The following is a 15,240-nucleotide window of genomic DNA, read 5'->3' on the forward strand; positions in this document are numbered from 1 at the left end:
TTTATTATAATAAAATTTTTATTTTGAAATTTAAAAAATTTAAATTATTTTTTATATTTTGTTTGAAAATTTTAGAAAAATTGTAATAATGAAGTAATTATTAAAGAGCTGTTTGGATAATGAGATGAGATAAGATGAGATAGATAGTTTTATATAAAAATTGAATAAAATATTATTAGAATATTATTTTTTAATATTATTATTATTTTAAGATTTAAAAAAATTAAATTGTTTATTATATTTTGTATGAAAATAAAAAAATTATAATAATGAAATAAGATGAGTTGAGAGTTTTTATCAATCTAAAAGACTCCTAAATGAAAAAAAGTTTAAATTTTAAAATTAAAAAATATTTATATTTATAATAATTTTTGAATAATGAGATGAGATGAAAAAATTTTATAATCCAAACAGGGACCTTAATCTTAACCCACTTGATGTAAAACATATTTTGTTGCAAATAATTTTAAATTATGGGAATTAAGGAATAGTTATTTTTTTGTCGGAGACAAAAAGTGTCAAAAACTGGGGAAAAAACAAATCTTAAGCCCGAAGACAGCCGCCTGGGTAATACATGGACTAATATTTTAGATGTTCTTCCATGGTACCAGAAAAAGACTGCACCCGCCCTGTGCATTACTCGTGAAATAATTCTATTTATCTATCTCCACACATTACAACACACTATACCTTTTAATTTTTTTCATTTTTCCAGCAATAAGTATGTAGTATATAGACAATAAGTACAACAATTAAATTAGTTTAATAAGAATAAAATAAAATAATAAAAATAATTTTAAAATATATAAAATGTGTGATATGGGATGATTAGCATCCTCTACTTTGTAATAATGTCAAGAAAAGAGCTGTTGTTTATTAAGATGTTGATTGCCCTTCAAAATTATAATTTATTTAGTTAATTAATATTAACAGATAACGGTTGCTATACAGAGGCGGTGAGTTTCTTTTCTTTTCATATTACAACATTTGATTGGCCTTTGTAACTTGAAACAACATGCTCATCCTAAATAAATGAGTGAGGTGAAGTTGACATGAGATTATGCTCTTCCAAATGAAGCCGTTCCGTAATGCAGCAGCTCTAGCTCTAGTAAAAAAAGCTTTGATTATCTATCCAGCCAATACTGACTCACTCCAGGAAAGTATGAGATCCCGGACAACCGTTGGAAAGTCTGCAAGTCCCAGCAAAAGTTTGGGGTAGGAAAAGAAAGAGAAGATGAGATTTGAGTTGCATCACGTTACAGCCATTATTTTAAGATCAAAGAGGTTAATGAAGTTTACCTCGTACCACTTCCACCGCTACTGACGGAATGTCTATATCGCTTTCAACCAGCCTATAAACATCCACAAGCTATAGAAGACAGATTGATAAATTTAGCATTCTTGTGCACCGAGTGTTATGACCATATGAAATAAAAGTAAATTTTGTATCTACAGACCTCCTGGATGTGAAGCTTTGAGTCCTCGGTCAAAGCAAGAAGAAGTTGTCTACGGATTCCTTCATCAACAAAGAAAAGGCGAGCTCCGTCTTTGATGGTATCCGTGAGGTCTAGTTTTCTTTCGACTTGCCAGTTTCTTGTACTTTGCCTGTATAAACAAAACATACGTAAATGAAGGTTCTATGAACTCTGACAAAAATAGAAAACGCGAGAAGCAAGTGGTTGCGACTGGATACAAACCTGTCCTTTACTTGAAATGCAGGGTTGCTGCTCATCTTGGCAACATTTTCCTTAGCAAGAACAATAAGGTTTTCAAGCCGTTTCCACTGGAAAACACCATCTTTAAATAGAACCTAAAACAAGGAGCAGATTATTATCACAGGATATTATTGGAGAAACAATCTATGTTGGTACAACTTGGGCATGGGCAACTAGAATATTGAAAAACAAACAGGAGCACTAATGGAGAAACCATATGGTAACTATTGCAAGCTTGATATGAAGAGGGAAAAAAGAAAATCTATAAATAGCTTTACCCAGTTACTCAAGAGATTGAAGCTTATCTAACTTAAAAATTATGAACTTCAATGAATCAACTCAGAGAAGATATATGACAAAATGGGTGAATCTCCTAAACAAATTCAAAGAATGGCTTTGAACTGGTTACTGACCTGTATGAGACGTTCACGTAGAGCAGGATTTGGATCTGTTAGGAGGCGCTTTGCCACATATGGATAGGCAACCTAATCAAATAATAGATATCAATTATAGTGTAGATGATCAATATAAATCTCTACCCATTTAGAATTGATGATGTCTAGTTGAAAAATAAAATAAAAAGAATATGCGGCCAAAGCATCAGTTGGTGACAATTTGGACAGGGCAAACCAGAGCTAATCGATTATGGGACTTTATATATAAGGTGTAATATATATAAAAACAAACATAAGCTGCATTACAGATTAAATCAGATAAAAGTCTAATTAACATTTGCAAAACTAAGATATAGGGCAAGTGCAATAATAGAAATTAACTATTTAGTTTCATGACAGAATTCTGAGTTAAAACACTATGGTTAAAGACAAGGACCCTGTTACAAACACCCATCCTCCCCAAACCACCCAAGAAATATATAAATAAATAAGAGGTGTGTATAAGAAACTGTTGACCTATACCCTGTTGCAAGTTTTTGCAGTCTATATCTTATTGTAAGCTATGCAATTGTACATATATATATATATTATGTTTCAACAGTAGCCAATATACTTTTTTTTTTTCTTCCACCCACAAGATGCAAGTGGTCTGCAAATAAGATCATACTTATAATGATAATCTTAGGCCCATTTCCAACGTATCACGACTTGTGAAATATGACAGTCAGAAATTTGATCCCAGATATGAATAAGGAAAGCAACAAGGTTCATCTTTACCTCCAGAAATTTGAAGTCTGGCTGTAGAGTGAAACAGATTCCCTCTTGAGTCAATAAAGAACGGATAACAAGAGAAAATCTCTCTGGGATCCGGATGGGATAATTGTAAACCAATTGATTAAATTTCCCTACAGCAGATAGAGCATGTGTATGACTCGGTAAATCACAAAGTAAACGCAACAAGTTAGGGATGTAAAATTTAAGTTCCCAGGCAAAATAGCATCAATGACATGTACAATAGAGCTATAAGGCTCATATCATTTACAATTAAGATTCTTACACTGAGAGTTTCTTTGATCTCAGGCAATTAGGAACTTAAACTTACAAGTCTTCCAATAAGAAGACTCTACAACCAGAGAGTACAAAATAAGAAAAGCATATTTCAGGAAGTACAATAAAGAAGAAGAGTATAAAGTCAGAAAGCAAGAAAAGGAACATTACCAAATGTGTGACTTAAAACTACCAGAAATACTGCAAGGGAGAGAGAAGGAGAGAGTGAGAGAGAGAGAGAGAGTACCAGTAACACTTCGAAAATTGAAATCAGAGAGTCCTTTTCCAGAAGAGTTCTGCCAAATTGCCTCTAGGGCTGGGATTATAGGAGAGACATCGGTCCCAGGAGCCAGGAAGCCAAGCCTGGTGAAATCATATGCCATCTCAGCATAGTCCTCATTTACAGCATGGACGACAGCATCAATCAAGATCTGTTTATTTTGCTGAGAGATTGCAAAAAAATCAATATACAGTTCCAACAGAAAGCTTCTCCACAAAATAACACTGAACAAACGATGATAAATCATAGCAGAATCTTAATCCTTGCGAATTTTTCTGACAGATGCTTAAAGTCTACAAATTTTATCAGGTGGGATGTGCTGTGCTTCTATAAGTGAGCATCATTACCATGTTTTACATTAACCTTGGACCTATAAGAAAAGCGTGTTAAAGTTTGTCAAATTTTTCATTTGACAAAAGAGTATATGAACTTATGAAGAGAATCGATGGAAAAGGAATGCTTTATTATTATTATTATTATTATTTTATGTTGGGGAACCTCTCCAAGGCAGAGCCCTACGGACCCACCCCTGCAGAGTAAACTCTGGTCCCGTGCACCGCACCCTCGGAAGTTTCCGTGCATGGAACTAGTTAAATCACTGGCTTTTCATCAGGGGTGTTTCCATATGTCATTATCACAATAGAAATTGAAAATTCATAAAAATCTCTCATAATTTCAAAACTTTTAAGATTAATCATAATCCTAAGGGATTTTATTCTGAATAATTTATAGTTCTATAATTTAAATATTCAATTGTCTGTATGATATCCCAAGTTTGTTTCCATTTCATTACTCCCCTGCTGCAATTGTTCACTCTCGAGTGTTTGGCCAGCTTTTGATAAAATGCAATGAGCTTGTAATTTAATCAAATATAGCCACAAATTATATTCATCAATGAGGTCAAATCTACATGTGAATCACTAAAAACACACTACCTGACTAAGAACAGCAACATTCCCAAAGTCCACATAAGCAATACGTCCATCACGCATGGCAAAAATATTTCCAGGATGTGGATCTCCATGAAATAACCCAAATTCTAGCAATTGCCGCAAAGCAGCACTAACTCCAACCGTTAAAAATCCATTTACATCAATGCCACCTTCCTTGATAGCCTGAAGACAAGAGATTATCAATATACAAGGTGAAATCTGTTGCTTTGCAAAGTAAATATCTATAAAAACATCATCATCTATCCGGATAATCATACCTGTGGATTAGTGCACCGGATTCCATCAATCCATTCCATTACCAGAACACGAGGCCCACAAAGCTGCTTGTAAACCCGAGGAATTTTGACAGTTGGGTCATTTTTGAAATTCTCAATGAAATCTTCGATATTACGGGCTTCCTGAATTAGGGAAAAGAAACAGCATGCACATGTAAGTAAATATAAGTGTAAACAGCATGGTAGCTCGAATATCATGCAGGTTTTTTTTTTTATCAGTTCGATTATCATGCAAGTTATGATAATAAAGCCATTGTTCATTGACATAATGCAGAAAAACTGTGCATCTTTTGTATTTTTCTTAATTACCCTCATAATCTTTTTTTTTTTTTCATTACGTACATCACACAGCTTTAATACCAAACAGAGGAAAGTTCTGAAAGGTACCAAGGTGTAATCCAGCTCCTCCAAAAGCTTCTCACCAAATTCATCAACTATCAGCTCCGCATTGCACCCCAGTTTCTGTAGACTGATCCCATTCAAAAATGAAGCAAGAGTACGAAATAGAAAAAGATCCCGATAAATTATGGGCTCTATCTGGGGCCTTTGAACCTGTAAATATATGTTTATTTAGATTTATAATTAGTTTAGACTACAGCATTCTAAACCCCAACAGAACTACATAAGCTTAATGTAAACAAGCACATTCTAAATCAAACTCAATTAGTTCAGTGTAAAAAAATTCCACCCTTCATGTTTCCATGTTAAACAAACTGAGCATACCATGAGCTAGCAACAATGTAAATAATTTACACCAATATAAGGAAACATGGCAACTAGAAAACTGATGACTTCAACAAGTATGAATCACTCTAGCTTTGCCAAACAAAACAATAACATCCCAAAAGTAGTTCAAGTTCACTGCCTCTGCATAGCTTATAATTCACATTCCATGAACGTCCAAAAAAAGTAGTAAACCCCATACAACCTTAATAGCAACATCCTCTTTGGAGTCACGTAAGGTAGCTCGATAAACTTGACCCAAACTTGCAGCTGCTATTGTCTGTGATGAAATTTTACTGAAAACAGCTTCAAGTGGTTGGCCCAATTCCTCTTCTATGATGTTGAAAGCAACCTAGACCATTGTCAAACGATTCAATACTTACAAAATATTTAAACCCAGCATAATGTAGCCAAAAAAAAAAAAACCCACATAAATGCAAATGTTCTAAATTTAGTCAAGTATTGACAAAATGCATTTTTACCTGATTGGGGAAGGGAGGAACATCATCTTGAAGAATGCAAAGCTCATTCATATAATCTTCTCTGATGATATCAGGTCTATTTGCAAGAACCTACCAGAAGATGGATAGCATTCAATCAAAAAGGAAAGCAAACACCAAAGAGCCTTCTACTTGAGCAAACACCATGGATTTAAGTTTAATGGCATGATTGGAAGACATTTATCCCCAGCTGCCTCATATTACTCAACTGAATTTAAAATATGAAGTAATGATGTAGCAAATTGGGAAGGTTTCTATTAAAATAGTACTTATAAAATTTTTCTCTCCGTACAACCTAACTCAAATGATGAAAAAATAAAGTTTTTTTCCACCGATGATGCTTGGTGGTCTGTGACGGAGGGATTTCGTTTTCTTTGGTGTGTTAAGGATGGGATTTACAAAGGATTTAGTGATTGAGTCAAAAGTTTTTTCCTTAGAGATGGATGGAAACTTCTTGCTCATTACGGAGAGAAGTTGGAAGGTGATGAACAGGCTGACTTTGGGGTCTTCCTCGATGCGGTGGTTGGCTAAAGCTTTGGAGGGTTGTTTGAAGGGAGAAAGGAATGATTTTTACACTACAGTTAGGGAGAGCAATCACAGCTTCATAGCACAAAGGTGCTTGAATGCTTGAGGCCGATACATGGCGTTGGTGGAATATGGGGGTGGTGGCAAACGCAGTTTTATTTTCCTACCTGAAGAGAAGAATGACAATGGATGGAGGAGGATGGGAATTTGTTGATGATGGGAGAAGCAATGCTAGAGGAGCACCGTTTAGACCATCAGCGGGGGTGTTGCAGTCGCAAAAAGGCTCCTACAGGGAGGCATTGGTGCCTCTACAAGAAACTAGAAACGGGGAAGGTGGCAGCATGGGTGCTCAGAGGGGTGTTTACACTAGAAAGGGCAATGGGTACGTTTCTAGTAGAGCGTCACGTAATGCACAGTGGAAGGGTGGCAGTGACAGACTTATTGTCGGCTTGGCAGAGGGTAATGTCCTTGGCTCGTTGCTGGATGTGAAGACTGAATTGGGGAAGCTTCAGGATAAAGTGGAGAGATTCAAAGTTAAAATATTGTAAGAATATAGTTTTACGATATTATTTTTGTTCGGGGATTTGAAAAAATTGGAATTGTTTTTTATTTTTTATTTGAAAGTTTGAAAAAATCGTAATGATTAGTTTGAAAATTTTGTATTTGAATTATGTTTGAGAATAAGATGAGATCAGATTAAATGTGATCAGATGAGAATTTTGTGTCTCGTCTGAAGCCCCAAACAAGCCCTTAAAGGAAATTTGGTTGATGGGCTTAATTCGGGTGATGGGCTTGAGGTGGGCCTGGGTGGGCAGGTAACTGAAATTAAGAAGGGCATGAGCCCAGTGGCCTTGCAGTGAATCAAGGCCTCCCACGTGGACCCAGCATGGTGAGTCTTACTGTTGGCCCTCAGCCCGTGGGAAACAAGCCTTCTGAGAGGCACAAGACCCAGCCAGTTTGGAGAATCCGGAAGGGGGGTGAGCCTCGATCCCTGACCGGCGGGAGCCGCGCAGACTCGCCGGGGAGATGTCCAGCAACACATCGACCAGTCAAGGAACTGTCGTCAGGGCCCCAAAGGGTGCCAATGATGATAGTGGAGCCGTCAGTAGTTGGCAGTGCCGACGAACAATAAGGAGGTAATATCTCCTCTGACGGTGGCTCTACAGCATCCTGAGGTCGTTCCTTCTCCGACGAATGCCCTGCTGCAGTTGGAACAGCATATCGAGACAGGAGAAGAAGGGGAATTTTGTGGGTATGCTCAGTCTGATGCTCTCTCCCTCTCTGGTAGTGATGAGGATGTGGATGAGGGGCTATCTCAGAAGCTCATTCCTTTCGACGAAGTGAGGTTCGTTGGGTAGGGCAGAAGCCTATTTGGGGAGGAGAAGAGGGGGATGCCAACATTTTTGCAGTGGGTTTCTGGTGATGGGGAGCCCACTCCTCTATATCGTATGTTAGCAGATGAATCCAGTGAGTCAGATTGGGTGCTCCGCAAGGTAAAGGAAATTCAATTTTGTGTGGGAATGGAGTGTGTGGATTTTGAAGAACAGTTTACGGCCCCTTTTTACTGCCATTGAAGTGGGTCACTCAAAGTCCAAGAAATCTGGGTCTAAGAAACTGCGGGAGCTTAAGTGACTCAAATGGTCGCTGAATTATGAGGGCAGCTCCAGCCGCGTTAGATCTAAAGGGAAGGGGCTGGTCTCTCCTTTATGGAGCCGAAAATTGTCTTGGAATGTCCGCGGGTTGAATGATGCAAATAAGCAACTTCGTATAAAAAATTTGCTTCGGGAATGGAGGGCGAACATAGTATGTTTACAAGAAACCAAGCTGAAATTGGTTTCTAGGAGAATAGTGCGAAGTGTTTGGAGTTGTACTTATGTAGATTGGGTTTACCTTGCATCAAATGGGGCTTCGGGTGGTATTTTAGTGATGTGAGATAAAATAGTTGTGGAGAAAATGAAGGATTTTGTGGGGGAGTATTCAGTGGCTTGCTCCTTTAAGAGTGTGGAAGATAACTTTTTTTGGGCTTTTCCAAGTTTATACGAGCCGAACGTAGACAATGATCGAAGACTTTTATGGGAGGAACTTGCTGGGTTAGAGTTACATAGCTGGTGGAATCTTCCCTAGTGCATAAGTGGAGACTTCAATATCATTAGATTCCCCAGTGAAAGATCTGGAGATAGCAAGATGCGCCCAACAATGACAGATTTTTCAGATTGTATTTTTTACTTGAACTTGTTGGACATTCCTCTCATGGGAGACTCTTTTTTTGGTCAAATAATCAGACATGGTCCCGGCTAGATAGATATTTAATCTCATCAGAGTGGAAAGTGCATTAGTTGGAGGTGTGTCAAAAGCGATTGCCTCGTCTTTACTCAGATCATTTTTCCATCTTGTTTGATTGTGGTGGTATCCAAGGTGGTCGTCGCTATTTTAAGTTTGAGAACATGTGGCTTAAAAGTGAAGGCTTTGTGGAAAGGGTTAGGCAATGGAGGTCATCGTATCAATTTCAAGGTACCCCTCCTACATTCTAGCCGGAAAACTGAAAGTTTTGAAAAATGAACTTAAGCTTTGGAATTCTCTATCCTTTGGAGACATAGGGGAACAAAAGAAAACCTTGGTGGAGGTCCTTCAACAATTTGATAGAGTACTTGAGGATAGAGCCCTCTCTCCTGAAGAAGTATTGCGGACGACAGAGTTGGAGCAAGTATTATCTCTTGAGGAGAATTCATAGCGTCAGAAGTTAAGAGCATTGTGGTTGAAAAAGGGGGACCGAAGCACAAAGTTTTTCTATAGAGTAGCTAACTCTCATAGAAGAAATAATACCATTGAGATGTTGAACATCAATGGTACAGAGTGTAGGGAGGCCCTAGTGATTCGAGATCATGTGGTGGATTTCTTTGAACAATTGCTTACAGAATGAAAGGGGTGGAGGCCAAAGCTTGATGGTCTTGGTTTTGACTCAATTGAGCCACATACTGCGTCTTGGTTGGAGCGTCCGTTTGAGGAAGCAGAGGTATATGATGTAGTAAGACCCATGGTTAAAGACAAAGCACCAGGTCCAGATGGCTTTTCTTTGGACTTTTTCCAGACATGCAGGGAGGTAGTAAAAGTGGACATCATGAATGTGTTCCAGGAATTGTTCTTGGCTGGGAAGTTCGAGAAAAGCTTAAATGCTACATTTATTGCGTTAATCCTAAAGAAGATTAGAGCATTGGAGGTTAAGGATTTTGCCCATTAGCCTCGTTAATGTGGTATACAAAATTATCTCCAATATGCTCGCGAACAGATTAGGGGAGGTGTTGGGATAGATAATTACGATGCCACAAAATGCGTTTGTTCGGGATTGTCAAATCCTTGATTCAATCCATATAGCGAATAAAGGCCTGGATAGCATATTAAAGTCTGGCTCCACGGGGATTATTTACAAATTAGACATGGAGAAGCACACGATCATGTAAACTGAGAATTCCTTCTTTATTTGTTGGAGATATGTGGTTTCGGGGAAAGATGACGAACGTGGATAAATTGGTGCATCATAACGGCAAAGTTCTCAGTCTTGACTAATGGCAGCCCCATTGGTTTTTTCAGTAGTTCTCGTGGCTTAAGGCAAGGAGACCCGTTGTCCCCACTTCTATTTGTGATTATCATGGAGGCCCTCAGTAGGATGATTTCGGCAATGGTTACAAATGGGTTTGTGGCTGGTTTCTCGGTTGGTGACCCTAATCGGGACATTATTACTTTGTCACATTTACTTTTTGCAAATGATACGATGTTATTCTGTGAGGTAGATCAAAACCAGTTGAAGGTAGTGAAGAAGCTTTTACTATGCTTCGAAGCAACGTCAGGCTTGAAAGTGAACTTAAATAAGTCAAAGTTAGTGCCAATGAGGAACGTCAGCAATACTCGATAGTTAGCTAGCATACTTGGGTGTAAGGTAGCCTCTCTCCCCATGACTTATTTGGGATTGCCTTTGGGAGCTACCTCACGGGCTTCATCCATTTGGGATACAGTCATTGAGAAGATGGGAAGAAAATTGGCAAGGTGGTAGAGATTGTACTTGTCAAATGGTGGACGGTTAACTCTTATTAAGAGTGCCCTTTCTAATTTACCTACATATTTCTTGTCTTTGTTCCCTATTCCAGCTAGTGTGGTGGCTCGAATTAAAAATTATACCGTGATTTCTTATGGAACGAGCTGGGGGATGAATTCAAATTTCACCTAATCAGTTAGGTGTACAGGTCGATCTCATCAAGTTGGTTGGGTATAAAAAATTTGAGAACATTCAATCGGGCCCTACTCGAGAAGTGGCTATGGAGGTATAACATGGAACCAAAAACCCTATAGAAATTGGTGGTTGATTGTAAATATAGAAGCTTGTGGGGTGGTTGGTGTACGGAGAGGTAAATGGGGCTTATGGAGTGGGGGTTTGGAAGCACATCAGGCGTAGGTGGGGATGTTTAATCGTCATTCTAAATTAGTGTGTGGCGAGGGTTCCCGGATAAAGTTTTGGAAGGACATATGGTATGGGGATGAGGCCTTAAAGGATTCTTTTCTAGCTATATTTCGAGTGGCATGTGATTAAGAAGCTTCAGTAGCAAACCTCATGCTTTGATCAGGGGACCAAGTTCAGTGGAATGTCACGTTTAGTAGAGCGGCGCAAGATTGGGAAGTAGACAGCTTTGAGGCTTTCTTCAGCCTATTACATTATATGGTGCCGAATGGACAACAAGTTGCTAGGCTATGGTGGACACCGGCGGGTAAGGGTGCCTTCTCGGTTCGCTCCTCCTACAAGTCCCTTACACTTTTACCAAATAGCCAGTTCCCATGAAGGAAAATTTGGAGGAATAATGCACCTCCTAAAGCGGTCTTCTTTACTTGGACAACAGCCCTTGGGAAGATTTTGACAACCGATAACCTTAGAAAGTGCAAGGTCATCATCCTAGACTGGTGTTGTATGCGTAAGCAATCCGGCGAGACAGTAGAGCATCTCTTGTTACATTGTGAGACAGCTAGAGCCTTATGGACTAAAGTGTTTAGCCAGGTGGCGTTATCGTACGTAATGCCTGCAACAGTGGTTGAGCTACTAGCTAGTTGGACTCTCCCAAGAGGTGTCCCACAAATTAAAGAGGTGTGGAAGATGATCCCGATCTGCATCATGGGGTGCATATGGCAAGAACGTAATTATCGGACTTTCAAAAACAATAAGTGGTCACCAGAGGAATTTCGAGTTTTATTTTTCCGTATTTTATTTCTATGGGTCATAGCTTTAGATTTTAATGGCCTAAATTTTCATGGAAGGTTTCTATTGGGTGGAGATAAACCCAAATGTAATCGGTTAAAATTTTTTGCCTTTATGATTAAGTGGAAATAATATGATAATTGAGCATGTAAACTAAGGATTTTGGTCTGAAAAAGAGTTACATATGCATATTTATATCATATGTTTACAACAAAAGCACCACAAGGTCAAAATGGGAAATAAATGTGAAATAAACAATATCTACCACTTATCTCACACACTCACTTGACACTTAGAGAAAAAAAGAAAGAGAAGAAAGAATCCTCTAGTGCCGTAACCCTTGTTGTCTTACATTTCAGATTTTGCACCTTAGAGAACCACATGGAATTGGAGAGAGCAACAACCTGGAGAGAGAGGCAGGAGCATTGGAGAGGATGAGGAAGGAGAGCTTAAAAGGGAGGAAGTGGTGTGCGAGAAGGGGACATTGAGATTTTTGGCAGGGTCCGAAAATCACTTGGAAAATTCTACTTCCAATTTAGGGTTTTTGTTTCTTTTCTTTTCTGTGGTTTATGGATCAGTACTTCTCTTTGATTAATAGCTTGTTTTCATACTTGATGGGGGAGTAATATGATTTAAGCACTAATAAAATATTTCCTAAATAATCTCAACAAATTTCACATCAAATCGTCAATCATTATGCAATTCAAGATTAGGGTCTGCATCCCTTAAGCATTCACCGTGCCTACAATCAACGATGAACCAAAGAGGATACAGATGAAACCCTAGTCTTGGTATCTATGTGGATGACAGAAACTTATGGAGAATACAAGTTAAAACCGAAAAAGAAATCAAAACCCCCAATTGAAACCCTACTGCACAAAGGTTTCCCTTGACCTAAGTTACGAAAATTACTCCCCCATCAAGTATGAAAACAAGCTATTAATCAAAGACAAATACTGATCCATAAACCATAGAAAAAAAAAGAAATTATATTGGAATAAAAAATTATGGTATTTTGAAAGTCAGATTGTCAAGAACTGACAATAAGCCGATAACAAACAAAGACTCATGCGTGGAAAAAAAGAACAATGGGCCAATTTAAGAAGTTGATACTGTAGGAAGCACTTTCTGTTAAAGAAAATTGAACACGGCCTACAAAAGTTGATAAAGGCTATAGCATAAATAAAAAAGCAACAAACCTGGCCAGCTTTGATAAAAGAAGGTCCCAAATCACACAGGAGATTCCTAAGCTGCCGAGCACGAAAAGGAACAACTTCTTCATCTCTTCCAACCAAAAAATCATACATCAAGGAAGACCAGTAAAATCCCAAATTCCAAACTATCTCCACGCCTCGCAAAATTAGTGACAGAATTGCCCCTCTTGATTCCAATACCTTATTTCTCACCTAATCAACAACAATAAAACATGAACTCTACCACCAGGTAAAGGGAAATATATACGTACCAAAATGAAGAATATTTTGTTAGAACAATATTCATATTCACATTTAACTACCCGAACCGGTTATTCTTCACCAAATTATCAGCAACAATAATTATAATCCCTACAAAATTTTCGTATTCATCTAGCAATACAACGACCATAATACTGAATTTATAATTTTTTGGATTGGTACGCCGAATTTAAATACTAGATGAACGCCAAAAAGAAATAATGTTTTGTGAGGTAATTTCATATCCAAGTTCCAGTACCTTAACCCTCGAATAAGTAAGTTCATATCCAAGTTCCACACCAAACTAACGCCAAATTGAATGCAATTATAAAATTTCATCGCAGTACCGCCATATTAAAACGCGGCAGGATTATCGCATATATTAGCACCATTTCACTCCAATACAAAGTACAAACACCAAATACATAACAAATACAGCGAAATTCTGATATTTTTTATTTTAAAAATCATACTGTCTCGGGAGAGTACTTGCGAAATGGTATGCAAACGCCGCGCTCAATGTCGAGCTGCTCCATGGCACTACTGGACTTGCCCGATTGCAAAGCCCTGCTCTCGGTCTCGCTTCTAGCCGATAGACTCCTCCTCGCTATGGCCCCATTGACAGAACTCTCGGCTCCCGACGCCGCCGCGAAATTCGAGACTCGTATCGGCGATGATTTCTTGTTCCTTTTGAGTACCGTGGCACGGAAAGAAATTGGCGTTTGTGATGGCGCATATTTGTGATTAGTAGAGCAAGGAACCGTGTTTGCATAATTTGTACACATGAAGTCCATTGGTTTGAAAGCTCTGAAACTTGAACATAAACTGAAACCCTAGAGAGAGAGAGAGAGATTGGCGCTGGAAGGGAGTGGCCAAGAGAGAGCAGCAGCTTCGAAAAGCAGTTTAGCTGAAAGAAGAATATACACGTTACTCGTGCCAAATACGATTGGCATTTGGCAACCACATATACTTCAGTAGTGAATACTCGTAATAATCTAAATAATAATAATAATAATAATAGAGTAATTCTACATACAACCGTGAAATGCGTAACCGCCGCGTAATCATTTTGAAAAAGAGTGGGGTTCACTATTAAAAAATAAATTTTTTTCATGTGGGTCCCATGTTTTATTCATTTTTTTCAAAGCGATTACGCGACGATTACGCAATTCACGGTTGTAAATATATTTTCTCATAATAATAATAATAATAAGGAAGAGTCGTGCCATTTCAAGATACTTCATCTGTGGAACAAACGAGACTTTAAGATAAGTTGGAAGTGAATATTAGATGATAATTTTATAAATAGAAATAATATAATTTGTGAATAGATTAAATAGTATTGAGATAGTTTGAGTTAATATTTTATAAGATTTTGAAAAATAGAAGAGAGAAAGTTGAATAAAAAATATTATTAGAGTATAGTTATTTAATATTCTTTTTGTTTAAGAATTTGAAAATGTTTAATTATTTTTTATTTTTTATTTAAACGTTTAAGAAAATTATAATTATTAGTTTGAAAGTATTTGTATTTGAATTATGTTTGAAAATGATATGATATTAGAATTTTATGATGATTTTTTTTTACAAACAAGCCTAATAATTAATTTGAAAGTATTTATTTTTGAGACTTTGAGTGATGTTTGGGAAGGAGATGAGATAAAATAAGATGAGATGAGAATTTTCGGATGGAAACTTTTTCCCAACAAACATTTGAATTGACTTGAGATGAGATGAGATGAAACCACAGGGATCAATCGTCTCCGATGTGAACTGGCCGCCATAGCAGTGTTTTAAATTTCGTACCGTACTGGCCGGTACAGTCGAAATTTTTCGTTTCGGCCGTCCGGCCGGTACAGGTACTATATCTGTTCCGTACCGGCTAAAATACCAGCCGTATCAGACTAAATTTCGGCCTGTACCGGCCTATATTTCGGCATGTGTATTTTTTTCTCTTTTTTTTTTCATTTTTTCAAACTACAAACTTATTTTTTAACTCCTAATTCAGACTAGACTATTTATAATTTTTATATATATGTATTTATATATAGACTATTATTTTAGAATATAATTTATATATATTTATATATATAATTTATTTATATATCGATTATCCCGAAACGTTATCCCGAAA

The 15,240-nt window shown here is 37.5% G+C and overlaps 1 protein-coding gene across 2 annotated transcripts; it reads right to left on the reverse strand.

Moving 5' to 3' along the window:
• Window positions 1-970: 970 nt before the first annotated feature.
• On the reverse strand, window positions 971-14,041 carry LOC109009585 (protein ACTIVITY OF BC1 COMPLEX KINASE 1, chloroplastic). Of its 2 annotated transcripts, none has more exons than XM_018990117.2 (14): window positions 13,580-14,041; window positions 12,852-13,058; window positions 5,871-5,960; window positions 5,594-5,740; window positions 5,053-5,217; window positions 4,648-4,788; window positions 4,373-4,552; window positions 3,405-3,600; window positions 2,888-3,015; window positions 2,129-2,200; window positions 1,698-1,810; window positions 1,458-1,605; window positions 1,300-1,369; window positions 971-1,190 (listed from the first exon to the last, which is right to left on the reverse strand). In XM_018990117.2, the coding sequence occupies exons 1-14, from the start codon at window positions 13,898-13,900 to the stop codon at window positions 1,129-1,131; spliced, it is 2,040 nt and encodes a 679-aa protein (XP_018845662.1). In that variant the 5' UTR covers window positions 13,901-14,041; the 3' UTR covers window positions 971-1,128. The 2 variants fall into 2 exon arrangements, with proteins under 2 accessions (XP_018845662.1, XP_018845665.1); XM_018990120.2 differs by having other exon boundaries at window positions 13,596-13,695.
• Window positions 14,042-15,240: the final 1,199 nt, after the last annotated feature.

The sequence above is a fragment of the Juglans regia genome, chromosome 11 (assembly GCF_001411555.2).
Source record: "Juglans regia cultivar Chandler chromosome 11, Walnut 2.0, whole genome shotgun sequence".
Lineage (NCBI taxonomy): Eukaryota > Viridiplantae > Streptophyta > Magnoliopsida > Fagales > Juglandaceae > Juglans > Juglans regia.